General features: G+C 41.2%; 1 protein-coding gene across 4 annotated transcripts in view; it reads left to right on the top strand.

Moving 5' to 3' along the window:
* MED13L (mediator complex subunit 13L) overlaps positions 1 to 13847 on the top strand; it is a 415135-nt gene that overhangs the window by 375818 nt on the left and 25470 nt on the right. For all 4 annotated transcript variants that reach the window (XM_038373355.2, XM_038373354.2, XM_043497783.1 and 1 more), the window contains exons 22-26: positions 1284 to 1503; positions 4861 to 5049; positions 8680 to 8903; positions 9350 to 9492; positions 13271 to 13429. In XM_038373355.2, coding sequence (XP_038229283.1) covers positions 1284 to 1503; positions 4861 to 5049; positions 8680 to 8903; positions 9350 to 9492; positions 13271 to 13429 — 935 coding nt within the window. The remainder of the gene's footprint in view (positions 1 to 1283; positions 1504 to 4860; positions 5050 to 8679; positions 8904 to 9349; positions 9493 to 13270; positions 13430 to 13847) is intronic.

Genomic DNA, 13847 nt, shown 5'->3' with positions numbered 1-13847 from the left:
TTCCTACGTTCATGACTCCTTCCCTTAAGCCACATGGACATTCCTGAAAGTGCAGGAGCTCCTTGCTTCCTGCACGGCCACCCAGAGCTGCTGCTGTGGCAGTTGTGATTGCAACAGCTGTCTCTGATATATAGTGGGTGAACATTATTCATCCTTTGTAGTCATTGAAATGAGGTTTATTATTATTTCACATTGTTTAGTTAAAGATGACACTGTTGTTGTTGATAGGCGCAAAATTTGACCCACAATTTTTTTCTTATCTATTTGCAAACTATGTGGTGTTCTGTGTATATAGCTTTGCTAGATGTTTAAAAAAAATGCTACATTGCTGCTATTTCTTAAATCCATTTTGGCATTACAGCATTTCTAAATAACCCCCCAATAAGGAACCAGTGTGTGATTTTACAGTGTCAGGAAATGGATTTCGGGGATAAGCAGATTTCAGCTTGGGGCTGCTAAAGAGTCCCCATAAATAGGAGTGTGTAAAATATTATTTTAAAAATTAGAAAAATACTTTGCCACCATTTAAAAATTCTACTTGCCTGAGGCAGATCCTTCTTGATGGCTAATTTTTTTCCCTGTCACTTTTGCAGTAATGTATATTAGCAAGTAGATGTTATGTTGATAAATTGTCATAACATAATGGGTTAATGAGCTCTCGTCCTTTAAGTAACACATTCAAATAGAGTCCTGTTTGAAGTTTTTGTTATACTTCTGTTCAGTGGCCTATGCAAAATCTACCATTACAATTAGCACTAGTTGCCAGCCTCAGCAGAGTATGTAAACTGAATGCCTTTCTCACCTCTGCATATTTGTCCCTCCTGTTCAGAGTTGAGACACTTTGACAGGGGGCAGTGTGGGGAAACCTTCACTGCAAGTGCTTACCTCTTCTGTGAATAAACAGAGGCCTTCAGTCTCCTGTCATTCTTCCAGCTTTCTCCAGGACTAAAACAATTTGTATATGAATGACCACAAGCAGAAAATAGTCATACTGTCATTCACTGATTCAGTCCTAATCATCTTTCTTGTACACATTCTTCAGAGCTGGACTGTTCTGGGTGTTTCAGATGAGGGGGTGTCACTCTTTTAAAAAAAAAAAACCCTTAACAAATGATTAACAGGTACTTTGATTTGATGTAATTCTTTGGATAGATGTAACATTTTCTCAATGTAAAAAGCAGTCCTCCCCTTCAGACTCTTTCCCTACCCACCCTAACTCTTAGAACAAACAATAATTAGACTTTGTAATTTGCTTATGCACTTAACAATACATGTGTCTCTAGTGTTACAGAGAGGGAGAGAATAGGGATTCCCACTGACCCAGAATCTGCAGACAGCCATGCCTATCCTCCAGCAGTTGTCATCTATATGGTGGATCCTTTTACCTACACTGCAGATGAGGAATCTGCCTCAGCCAACTACTGGCTGTTAAGTTTGATGCGATGTTACACAGAAATGTTGGATAACTTACCCGACAATATGAGGAATTCTTTCATTCTCCAGGTAATATTTTTAATCTTTTTCTTTAGAGATTCATTCTACCACATCAAACGTTTGCTAACTGCAAGATACAAAAAGATGTAAAATGGAGGCTGGGATACTGTGTCTGAACATAGTACCAAGTGCTGTTATATGCAATATTTAGATATTTACAAAATGTATTTTATTAAATGGACAAGTAATATGTTAAAATAATACCTTGGTTGTGACATAATGCAAGAAGGAGCCACAGTACTCTTAAATCATTTCCTTTGTGTATGTTCCACAACATGTGTTCTTTGTTGGGTGATTTCCAAACAGTGGGTTACATTCCATAGCACACACAGTATGATGGCATTATCCTGGCAAAGGAGTGTTGTAGCTGTGTTTATTATGAATCTCTTTACTTAGTGTATATTCTATGTCTTAGCCAATAATTATATTCACTTTTAAGGTGTTTTATTTTGTTTAATGCAAGTGAAATATGTGAAAAGATGCATAATCTGTACTACTGTATTACTACCTGCTTGTTAAAATATATCCTCATATAATCTTGAGTAAATAGCAGTAGTTACTTACTGTGGAGTTATGCAAGGATTAAACTGATGTCACCAGGAGCAGAACTTGGCCCTTTGTGCAGCCCGCTTGCACTTGCACTGTATGTCCTTGCCTCCTTCCCAGAGACTAGCGATTTTGGGTACATAGGCACCGACTCCGTTGGTGCTCCAGGGGTGGACAACCCATAAAAAAATATTAGTGGATGCTTAGCACCCAGCGGCAGCCAGCCCCCTCTTCCCTCCACTCACTCACTCCTACGGCTCCACCAATCAACTCCTCCTCCTCCCTCCCAGCACCTCCCAGCTGTTCAGCAGTGTGCAGGAGGCGCTAGGAGGGTGGGGGAGGAGCAGGCATGGGGCACGCTCAGAGGAGGGACGGAAGGGGGAAGGCCTTGGGGGAAGGGGTGGAGTTGCGGCGGGGCCTGGGACTGAGCGGGGTTTGAGCACCTCTGGGGAAAAGTAGAAGTGGGCACCAGTGTTTGGGTACCTTGTTTCTTAGGTGCTCAACTTGACCAGGTAAAGGCCTCTGATTTTTCAGACAGAGGCACTCATCTTTTGTCTGAAAATCAGGCCCTCCTAAGGCATCTCAAGTTGGGTGACTGAAGACATCTGTCACTTTTAATAATCTTGGCCTTTTACTGTACTCCATGACTTCTGCCCCCTAAAGTATTTCTATCACCAAACATTATTTATTACAGTTTTGGTGTAAAATGCATATTTTAGCTTGGCTCACTCCAAGAGATTGAACAGAAGATATTAAAAATAAAATAACCATCATCATTTCAATGACTGAAATAGAATACGTGTAAATCCTACACTACTTGAGATCAATAATACACTTAGATCTCAGGTTGTGTAAAACAATAGGCTTGCCAGTTCTCAATTCATCATGTTTATTTTCTGTATACCTGTAGTTTGGTTTTTGATGTATGGCATTTTGCCAAGATAAAAAAAAAGTTTATAGGCTTAGTATGATCCAGAAGTATAAAGAAGAGCCCTGCTACTGAAACCGTGATAAACAGCTTATGCAATTAAACACTATGGTACTTAAATTTAGTGGACAGTATACACCACAGATAATGTCCTTTATTGTTAGTTATTATTATTATTTATTATTATTTAGTATTTAGATTGAGGTAGCACCTAAAGGCCACAACAGGTTAGCCGTCATTGTGCTAGGCACTGTATTAAACATGATAAATGATAGACTCTGTCCCAATGAGCTTACCATCTAAAAGACAAGATATATGTTTCCAGATTCAGCTCTAGTATACTGTATTTCTCAATGGTACTTAAAGAAGGTGTTGAAAACAAGGCAGAGTACAGTGAACTTAATTCTCAATTAAAAATGGATTTGCACTGAAAAGATTCTTTTTGTATCATTTGTTCTGTTTCTGAAAGAACATTTATTTTATTTATTTTCTTTGTCTTGTTTTTCCTGTTCTCATCCATGAGGAGAGGCTCTGGCCACCAGACCTCTCATTTTTCATAGGGTAATCTTTATATTGTAGGCCTGTCTCTTCCATGGAGAAACATTTATGTTTTGGGGGAATACATCTCATTTTGCTTTATGAATGTAATTGTATTGCAACAGTTAGTCACACTATTGTGTGTAATGTGACACTGTGACACAATTCACCATGACAGAGGTAGTGTTGGCCCACAGAACAAACCAGCAAAAGTGGCATAAAAGAGGAGGTGCAGGTACAGTGGTTACTAATAAAAGTTAACCTGTTTAATAACAGTAATCATATAGTTCCTGAAATTGCCACCCTTGTCTTCCTATATTAAGAAAAGGAGAACCACAGCTATATATATTAGAGGATTGGGCCAAATGAAATCTGATGAGGTTCAACAAGGACAAGTGCAGAGTCCTGCACTTAGGACAGAAGAATCCCATGCACCGCTACAGACTAGGGACCGAATGGCTAGGCAGCAGTTCTACAGAAAAGGACCTGGGGTTACAGTGGACGAGAAGCTGGATATGAGTCAACAGTGTGCCCTTGTTGCCAAGAAGGCCAATGGCATTTTGGGATGTATAAGTAGGAGCATTGCCAGCAGATCGAGGGACGTGATTGTTCCCCTCTATTCGACATTGGTGAGGCCTCATCTGGAGTAGTGTGTCCAGTTTTGGGCCCCATACTAAAAGAAGGATGTGGAAAAATTGGAAAATGTCCAGCGGAGGGCAACAAAAATGATTAGGGGACTGGAACACATGACTTATGAGGAGAGGCTGAGGGAACTGGGATTGTTTAGTCTGCAGAAGAGAAGAATGAGGGGGGATTTGATAGCTGCTTTCAACTACCTGAAAGGGGGGTTCCAAAGAGGGTGGATCTAGACTGTTCTCAGCGGTAGCAGATGACAGAACAAGGAGTAATGGTCTCAAGTTGCAGTGGGGGAGGTTTAGGGATATTAGGAAAAACTTTTTCACTAGGAGGGTGGTGAAACACTGGAATGCGTTACCTAGGGAGGTGGTGGAATCTCCTTCCTTAGAAGTTTAAGGTCAGGCTTGACAAAGCCCTGGCTGGGATGATTTAGTTGGGGATTGGTCCTGCTTTGAGCAAGGGGTTGGACTAGATGACCTCCTGAGGTCCCTTCCAACCCTGATATTCTATGATTCTATATAAGAGCTCTGCTTGAAATGCAAAGTTCAGGGTGTATACAGCACTAGTATGCAAAGTGTCTGTAGTTGCTAAATGAAGAATGAATGCCAGGTCTAAATAAACCTGAATTTGATTTGTTTTATTTCATGTTGTTGGGGTGGGAAATAAGCCCTTTCAGTATTTCTAATCCTGATTTTTATTGTTTATACATAAATGTATAGATTGTGCCTTGCCAGTACATGCTGCAGACAATGAAGGATGAACAGGTTTTCTACATTCAGCACTTGAAGTCTTTGGCATTTTCAGTGTACTGCCAGTGCAGGCGACCATTGCCCACACAGATCCACATTAAGTCTCTTACTGGCTTTGGGCCAGCTGCCAGCATTGAGATGACCCTCAAGAACCCTGAGGTTAGTACTCCTACCATGATAGCAAGGAGTCTGATTCAGGAACTGATCTCATTTCTCAGAACCCAGAAAGAATGAGTATGGGAAATACTTTGAGTCGCTAGTAGCTTTCTTCTTTTCAAGGTATTGGAGATGATGATGTAGGGGAAAGGAAAGATGGGTAAATATGTGCATAGCCTAATGTGTCCATATATGAAATGGGTAGTTTTGCACATTCAGGTCTAATGTTCAGCTACCTATAGCAAAGGGTAAATGGAGAAATCCCCTCTGGATTCTTTCATTTCTCATGAAATGACTATAATGGTCTGTAGGCTATTAAGTGATTCTGTCTTTCATCTGATCCTAACTTTGCAAAGATTCAAGCTCTGTTTTCTGCATTTCAGAAGTCTCAAGGGAAGAATAATCCTTCCTATTTCCCAGGAGTGTTCATCCTTTGGGAAATACCATGGGGCTTACCTTTATTTAGATTTAACTAAACAAATATAAAAAACACTTAGCAAGGACATCTGGAGCCCAGGATATTAATTAAAAATGCAGTTCCAAAATCATTATGAAACCAAAATATCAGAACATTTGCTCACATACATACACCCAACAGGAATCAAAAACAGATTACAATCCAAATCAGAATCTCCACACTTCTCAAAATTCCCAAAAGAAATCTCGTTCTCAGTCCTCCTATCCCCCCAAAAAAACAGAATGTCTCTTCAAACCAATGCATCCGATGAAGTGAGCTGTAGCTCACGAAAGCTTATGCTCTAATAAATTTGTTAGTCTCTAAGGTGCCACGGGTACTCCTTTTCTTTTTGCAACATGCCTGTAGGTCAACAATATTGGGTTAGTTTTGACCAAGGGGAACAGTGAATTCCAAAATCTAAGTACACTCACAGGAAACACTCTGCCAGCAGCTCTCTGTCTTACTCTAATGGAGGCCCAGCACAAGAGCCTGTACTATTGTTCTAGTGTTGTATTTTGTAATAGTGTCATGACAATATGGCATTATTTTATAATGCAACACCTGAGCTTCTCCAGTTTATGTGCAGACAGCACAGTGGTCCATGTGGTGCAGAACAGACAAGAACAGAGGGAGGAGGGGGAGAGGAAAGGGGGCTGAACAAGAGTGGAAAGGATCACCATGAGAGAGGAAGGGATAATAGATCTGAATGGGAAAATAGGTAGAGAGGAGAAGGGAAAGAAACGGATGAGTATTGGTAAGGAAAGGAAAAGAAAGAGAGCAGCAGTGGGATGGTGCGCCAACCTGTATAAGAACCCAAAACATTACTTTTCTTTCTTTCTCCTCAAACTGATTTACTTATTCTTTCTTTGCCACCTTTTTAATTTTTCAAAGAGACAAAAGAAGACAAAATTAACAGGACAAGAAAAGTAACATTTTCACATGTAATTGTTTATATTTAGTATACCACTGATGGGCAGAAGACTGCTCTCTCAATTGTATGTGCACTTACTTCTCATCCATCCCCACCTAAAACGTATTCTCAGTTAACTAAAAAGTTAGACATGATAGCGTATCAGTTCCTAGATCATTTACTATAGACCATCTATCCAGTAACCTCCTTTGCTTTATAATTCCTTTAGGGATACAACATAATGTTTGAGAAGGAGGTGGTTTAGTAGGGTAATGACTGATTACTGGGTATGCATTGTTTCAGGGGTGATTGAAAGTATTTACAATCAGAGGCAGAATTGTATTAATACTTTAATTACCAACTGGGTGCTGAATAATCCTAGGGGGCATCCTTCAAAATCTGGTAATTTTTTTACCTGAGTTAGTGATTACCGTAGAAATGAGAAGCAGCAGGCCTGCTGTTCAGCTCTGACACTGAGACCTCCAAGATAGCTCTGAAATGGGATCTGAAAGAAATACAAAGGTTTGTACTTTGCAGGATTTCAGATACTTTGTATTCATATTATGATTGCCATTCCTGACCCTTGCTACATGAGGTTATATCAGCACCATCTACATAGAAGCCCCTATTTTAAAAGGTTTATAACTTGTGACTCTGTCACTCCATTACTCATGAGTTATCAACTCATCACTAACACATACAGATGTTTCTTAGATCAAATTGCCAATAGCCTGTATATATTTAGCACATTTAGCAATTAAAGCATAAGGCTGAGAGTCAGAAAATCGGGGTTTAAATTTCTACCTCTGCCATTGACTTGCTACACGGCTTTGGGCAAATCACAGCCTCTGTGCCTTAGTTTCCTTATCAGTAAAATAAAAGTTCAGCAATCTTTATAAATAAATTTTAGTGCACATGACTTTTTTAAAAAAATTTACTCCTGAGGGCATTCTGCATCAAAAAATTAAAATTCTGCACACAATATTTTAAAATTCTGCAAATTTTATTTGTCAAATAAATATGGAGGCTCCATCATGGTATTGGGGAGCACAGGCCACTAGCTGCACAGAGGTGGGAGATCACTGTGTAGCTCTCCCCCTCCTCCCGGGACATGGACTCAGTGATGAGGCTGCATCCAACCCTGACACAGTGCAAGGACCGGCCTGCCCTCAGAAACACCGCAGGTGTGGGAGGCAGGCTCAGCAAGGCAGGATCCAAATGTGGAAGGGCTTAATGCGGGAAGATCCAGGTGTGGGGGATCTGGATGCACGGGGGCTTGGGAGGGTTCTGGGTGCAATGGTAATGGGACTCTGCAAGGGGATCCAGGTGAAGGTGGTTGGGGCTCAGCAGGGGGAGGGGTCTGGGTGTGGGGGAAGTGGAGCTCAGTGGGGTGGTGATCCAGGTGTAGCTGGTTGGGGCTCAGTGGGATGGGGATCTGGGTGTGGGTGGCTTGTTGGGGTGGTCTGAGAGTAGGGGAAGTGGGGCTCATCATGGGGCATTCTGAGTGCAGGGGGGTGAGGCTTGGCAGGAGGGTCTGGGTATGAGGGGGTCTGGAACCATGGGGTTGGGCGGATGTGGGAGCAGCTCCCTGTACAGGGATCCTTCCCCCTGCAGAGGAGGAGAATTGGGTGCATGAAGTGGGGGAGGGCAGTTTGCAAAACTTCTTGCAGCCGGGGGAGAAATCTGGGAGGTGGGTCTGACCCAGACCCAGACCCAGACGCCATGCAGGGGAAGAGGAAGTTCCATCCTCCCCAGCCCAGCCTGAACTAGTAGCTGAGCTCAGCGCAGGGTAGGAACCACCAGCCGGGTCTTCCCCAGTCCCGCCTCCTGCCCCAGAGTTATTTACCTCTCTGCCGGCTGTCCTGGGCACCTGAAACGTACTGCTGAGGAGGGTTGCATGATCGATCTTGTGGCTTCCTTTTGCTTCCCTGTCAGAAAGTCATTTTTCTGTGGGGAAGCAAAGAAATATGCGGGGGACATAAATTCTGTACATGCACAGTGGTGCAGAATTCCTCCAGGAGTAAAAAATTGCTAAGTGTATGAGACTGTATGAATTAGGTGACATTTATTAATGGTGATGGATTCCTTTATGTTCATCTCTTTCCAGAATATATTAGTTTTGACTGTGAACTCCTTGGCTTCTGTTTGTTTGATAACTTTCATATTTCTTCATGTATATATCACCGTTCCATGTTATACATTTCTTATACAAGCACTGCTTTAGATAACTCTGTACTAATGATGATGATGCTGACTTTAATTACAGCGCCCCAGTCCAATTCAGCTCTACTCTCCTCCTTTCATACTGGCACCCATCAAAGACAAACAAACGGAGTTGGGGGAGACATTTGGAGAGGCCAGTCAGAAATACAATGTACTCTTTGTTGGATATTGTTTGTCTCATGATCAGCGCTGGCTCCTGGCATCCTGCACTGACCTCCATGGCGAGCTGTTGGAAACCTGCATTGTAAATATCGATTTGCCAAACAGGTAGAAACCTTCAGTTTTATGTTAAGTTTGGGTCGACATTTCTCTATGTTCACTTTATCTGGCCGTTTGCACATCCCTTTCTAGTACCCTGTTACTGGGGTGATAACATTTCTTTGTATTGATGGTTTGTGTCATAGCTTACCAAGTATGGAGTAAGAAAGTGGTTGCTTTATAAATGCCAACTGAGTGCATCTCCAAGTTCAGCTGGTACAGTGCTCAGCACAGTGATGCTCATTTTGTTACTGCGGCCTTTGGGCACTACTGCAATGCCTAAAATAAAAATGGAGGGAAAGACTCCTTTTCTACTTTTTGGTATATGAATGTAAATGAGACAGTCAGCTCTTACAGTTCTGGGGCCAGTATAAGAGTTCAGTTAGATAGGAAAAGGTGAAATAGTGACATGGAATAGAAATCTGAAATTCTTGCTTCATTTCCCTTATCTCCAGATCAAGGAGGAGCAAAGTGTCTGCACGTAAAATTGGTCTGCAAAAGCTGTGGGAATGGTGCGTTGGGATTGTACAGATGACATCACTGCCCTGGAGAGTTGTAATTGGGCGACTTGGAAGACTGGGCCACGGGGAGTTAAAAGGTAAGGACAGCTAAGGATGCCATGTGCTGAGGAGTAGAGCTACACATAGGGTGACCAGATGTCCCGTTTTTTGGGTCTTTTTCTTACATAGGCTCCTATTACCCCCCACCACCTGTCCCAATTTGTCTTACTTGCTGTCTGGTCACCCTAGCTGACAACGCTAGTTTCGTGGTCAGGTAGGATGGTTTAATATACTGAACATGATGCTGCTAACCAGACACTACAACCAGGAGTTATAATTCTACCTCTGATACTAAGTCATTGTGTGGCCTGGACAAGTCATCTTATCTCTGTCTCTTTCCCTGATTGTACAGTGAGGATAACTATATTCACTTGCTCACCTGCTGCCCACAGGTGTGTGGATTAGCTAGTTACTATTTGCACAGTACTTTGAAAATGTACATTGCTATATGGTAAATATTATTATTACTTTTGCTAAATGCTTACATAACACTTACATGTTAGTAGCTAAGGAAAAAAACCCAAAAGGAACAAGAGGTTGGTTTGGTTTGTTTTTTAAAGTATTATAATCGGCTATATCCAGTTTTACACAGTCTCAGTTTAGTACTGAGTACTCAGGTATTCGCTGTAGCACACAAGGCAGTTGATGTAATTTAGTGCAGTTTGGCCTGATGGGCCCTATTAGTGTTGAGCAATAACAAAAGCATAAGGATAGTAATCATAGGGAGACTAGTAAGCCAAAAGTGAAGTACAGCCTGGCATTATTGGGTGATTTAATACAGTAGCATACCATGTATAATTTTAACCCTGGAAATGTGAAGCCCTGTCCTGGTCATAGTCTAGCATAAGCTTAGGGTAACTGAGGAGCTGGCCTATATGGATCCTGTCAGGGTATAGTTCACAGGAAAGTAGCAGATACAGGGTTAAGATCTGGTTTTAAAACTTCAAATGGAAGCAACTCTACTGAATACAGTGAAGATGCTGAGCAATGTGTCAAAATTACATCAATTGCAAAGTAACTAAAAATGAACTGGTTTTCTTAATATTAGGGTGTACCTTGTGGCCTGCAAGGGATGTCCAACAATTGGCATCCCCATTAGGGGTTTGTGGACATTGACAGGGCACTATGGAGAATTTTACTTAGGCTATGCTGAAAGAAAATCCAATGTACAGAGAACTTCATTTTCCAAAACTGATCCAAATTCAAAAACAAGATAAAATATTGAACAGGGTTAAAAAAATCAGTAATTGAATAACCTGGTATGGTATATGTTGAGGTAAGGTTGTAGGCCACCTCATTATAAAGACTGTAGAACTGATTTACAATAACATTTGGAAGATAGTGATTTATACATTATTCTTCCTTAAAATCAGATCAATATGTGGGCTAACAGAAGTTACTTTTGGTAGCCTATGCATTCTAATCACTTGGAATGAATACTTTGTTTGGCAGACCAGTGAATGACTATGCTGTAAAATTCCTTTTTCTGTTCCATACAGTAAAGATGCAACTAGCCTGTGCTTGCACTGAAATAAGTTTCTACTTGCATACCTGCAATACTCAGTGATTACCAGAAACAGTATTACAAACAAGTTTTTGAGTTTAGCAGTATGGTGGCACTCTGGTGCTGCCATGTAGTTGAACTCAGTTCAGTTTCTTGAGGTAGTATAAGACGCCTCATCACTTGACCCAACAGTGGCTGGAGTTACGCAGTTAGTACATAGATTGGAAGAGGACTGCCTTGCTTGACTCAGGGAATGATCCCTCCTAATTAAAGATCAGTACGCATAGGCCGTGAAAGAAATTCCTCCTGTCTTCAGCCAGAAGGATGGTGGCTCTTATGTAGGTCTGGGTGGATGATTCCACACTGAAAAATGAAGCAAATCTTAGGGCTGGGATTGAGATATAGGTAAGACATTTAGTGCGTTTTGTTGTTTGAATTGGAGCATGAAAGGTAATGTAAGCTGGAGGATAAAGATCTTATTTAAAACAGTGTGCATTCTCACATTAATCACCTAAGGTGTTGTAGTGACTTATTCAAAACAATCCCAGATTCATGGGTTTGGGGCTAATTAAAATAAATCAGATAAGCAACGTGTATCATTTTTCTATACCAGCACTCAGGCTAGCCTTAGGGAGCTGATGCTTCAGTCAGTGTAGGAAAAGAAGCAGAAATCACACTACCTTCAATTCAGCTAGTACACACAAAGGAGGAGCATAAATTGGCTTTAGGAAGAAGCAGTTATCTATCTCTTGGTTAGGGAATGAGGTGCCAACCACAGGGCTGTCAGTTAAAGTGGAGAGGGTGAAAGGGAACAGAGATTGAGAACTTAATTTAAAATCAGCAGATCCCTTCCCCTGGCTCTACTGTGAGTCTGTCTGCTTAGTTGGGGTTCCTGGTGGCTGTTTTCAGAAGATTGACCTCAGAGTCTTAAACTGCTTTTGTTCTATCAGAGGAGATCCTCTGCCACGGTTTTAAAGTGCATCTGAGTGCTCCTTTGAAGAAATACTCACCTTCACAGCTCTCTTTCTTTTTAATTGTAGCTCTATGGCATTTTCTGGTGTTGTGCATGGGAATTCATGTTGACTGAGCACTCAGATTTCAAGCACTCCAGTTTGCAGCATGTTAGTCAGATGAAAACAATTGTATTTCTACTTCTTCTGTAGAAAAAGGAACAGTTCAACTGAGAGATGATCTCATGTAAAGAATGCTCACACTGGAGTGACATTAAAGTAATAGGACGAGGCAGGCAGTGCAATTCTGAGGGATTATTACATGCTCTGGGTGCATTGTTAAGTAAGAGGCCAAGTGTTTTAACATTTCCAATTTCAGTAATCCCTCAGTTATGCACTGCCTAGAGTGTCTTATTGCTAAAAATTAAGAGGAAAAATAGTGTCTGTTTGTTTGAATGATTCACATTAGAAGGCAATTCAGAACGTGTCATTTGGATCCAGAGCTCTAATCCCATTTGTAATTATAAATCAGATTCCTTTAGAAGGACATTTCTTCTGAACATTACCATCTTTCACAACATTCAAATGTTAGGGCAAACCACATTGTGTGTCAGTGACAGAATGTGTGTGGCGAAGGACCTGTGAAATAGGAGCAAAGTCTCATGCTTACTGAGCAGTTGATCTTCAGCGCTACATAAGGATAATAGCTGAGATTTAGATTAAAATTAAGGGAAGAGGATTTTTGAATCCCACACTAATCGTTAAGGAATACCATGATCTGTTGCTGCCACCATCACTCAGATAATACAGTGGATCTTCTTGAGATAACGTATTTGACTTGAATGGCTGTGTAAGAAATGATTAAGAGAGAACCAATGCAAAACTAATATTGCCAGAACTGTTCCTGGAAGACATTCTGAGGGAAGCAACACCTCCTGAACCAGAAAACAGTATTTGCCGTCTAACAAACAGAACGCATTTTACAGTAACTGTTTCATTCCTTATTCATATCTCCTGGGCTGCTTTTCATTACCTATAGAAGGAAAGCTATTCCAGTGGTTAAAGCAGACAAAACAGTAGAACGTGGCTTTATCCCAACTTTAACACAGAATCATTTTAAGTGACTTGCTTAAGTTCACAGTTTCTCTGTGCCTATCTCCATCTGTAAGATAGGGATTGTACTTCTCTATCTCAAAGGGATGTTTTGAGGCTTAATTTATTAATGTTTGAGATGCCTAGAAGCACAAAGTGTTGTTAATATTTATTTTCAGCCAACACCACCATATTACAGAAGGTAGAAATAATATTACTGAGATATTTCCAGAGTTTTGTTTCATTCTCTTGAAACTAACTGCATTTCAGACTGGAGTATCCTCCTTGGGGAATGTTCCCTGCAGACAATCAGCAAACAGCTGAAGGAAGTGTGCCGCATGTGTGGGATCTCAACAGCAGACTCTCCTTCTATCCTCAGTGCCTGCTTGGTTGCCATGGAGCCCCAGGGGTCCTTTGTAGTGATGCCAGGTAACTAGAGAAATGCATGTTACTAAAACTTTTCCTTGGCCTAAAGTCCACATTGGATGTTCTTCAAACTGGGTGGTTTCTGGTCACAACAGTGAGACCTAACTAGGAGAGATGAATGAAAGAAGAGCAAGAAAAGTTATAATTTGGGACAGCCCAGTGGACTATAGTAGTAGTTGGAATTGCAGTGCTGGGGGAATTTACTTCCAGGAAGGAGATTTCTTTATGCCCTATCAAGCTGATGGGATCTCCTGGCTTCTTTATTTGGAAAGTCATGCCCTGGAGGAAGACTGGCTTCATATATTCAGCTTGAATAAATATATCACTGTTGTATGGGCCCTGATGCAGAGAGGTCTACAAAAATTCCTGCTGTGTGAACTCTTGCGTGTGAAGGATCAAAAAGTGTGTTTGTGTGTGTCTT

Source organism: Dermochelys coriacea, chromosome 15, assembly GCF_009764565.3.
Source record: "Dermochelys coriacea isolate rDerCor1 chromosome 15, rDerCor1.pri.v4, whole genome shotgun sequence".
NCBI lineage: Eukaryota > Metazoa > Chordata > Testudines > Dermochelyidae > Dermochelys > Dermochelys coriacea.
The sequence above is the reverse complement of the archived record's forward strand: the minus strand, read 5'-3'. Positions and strand labels throughout refer to the sequence as shown.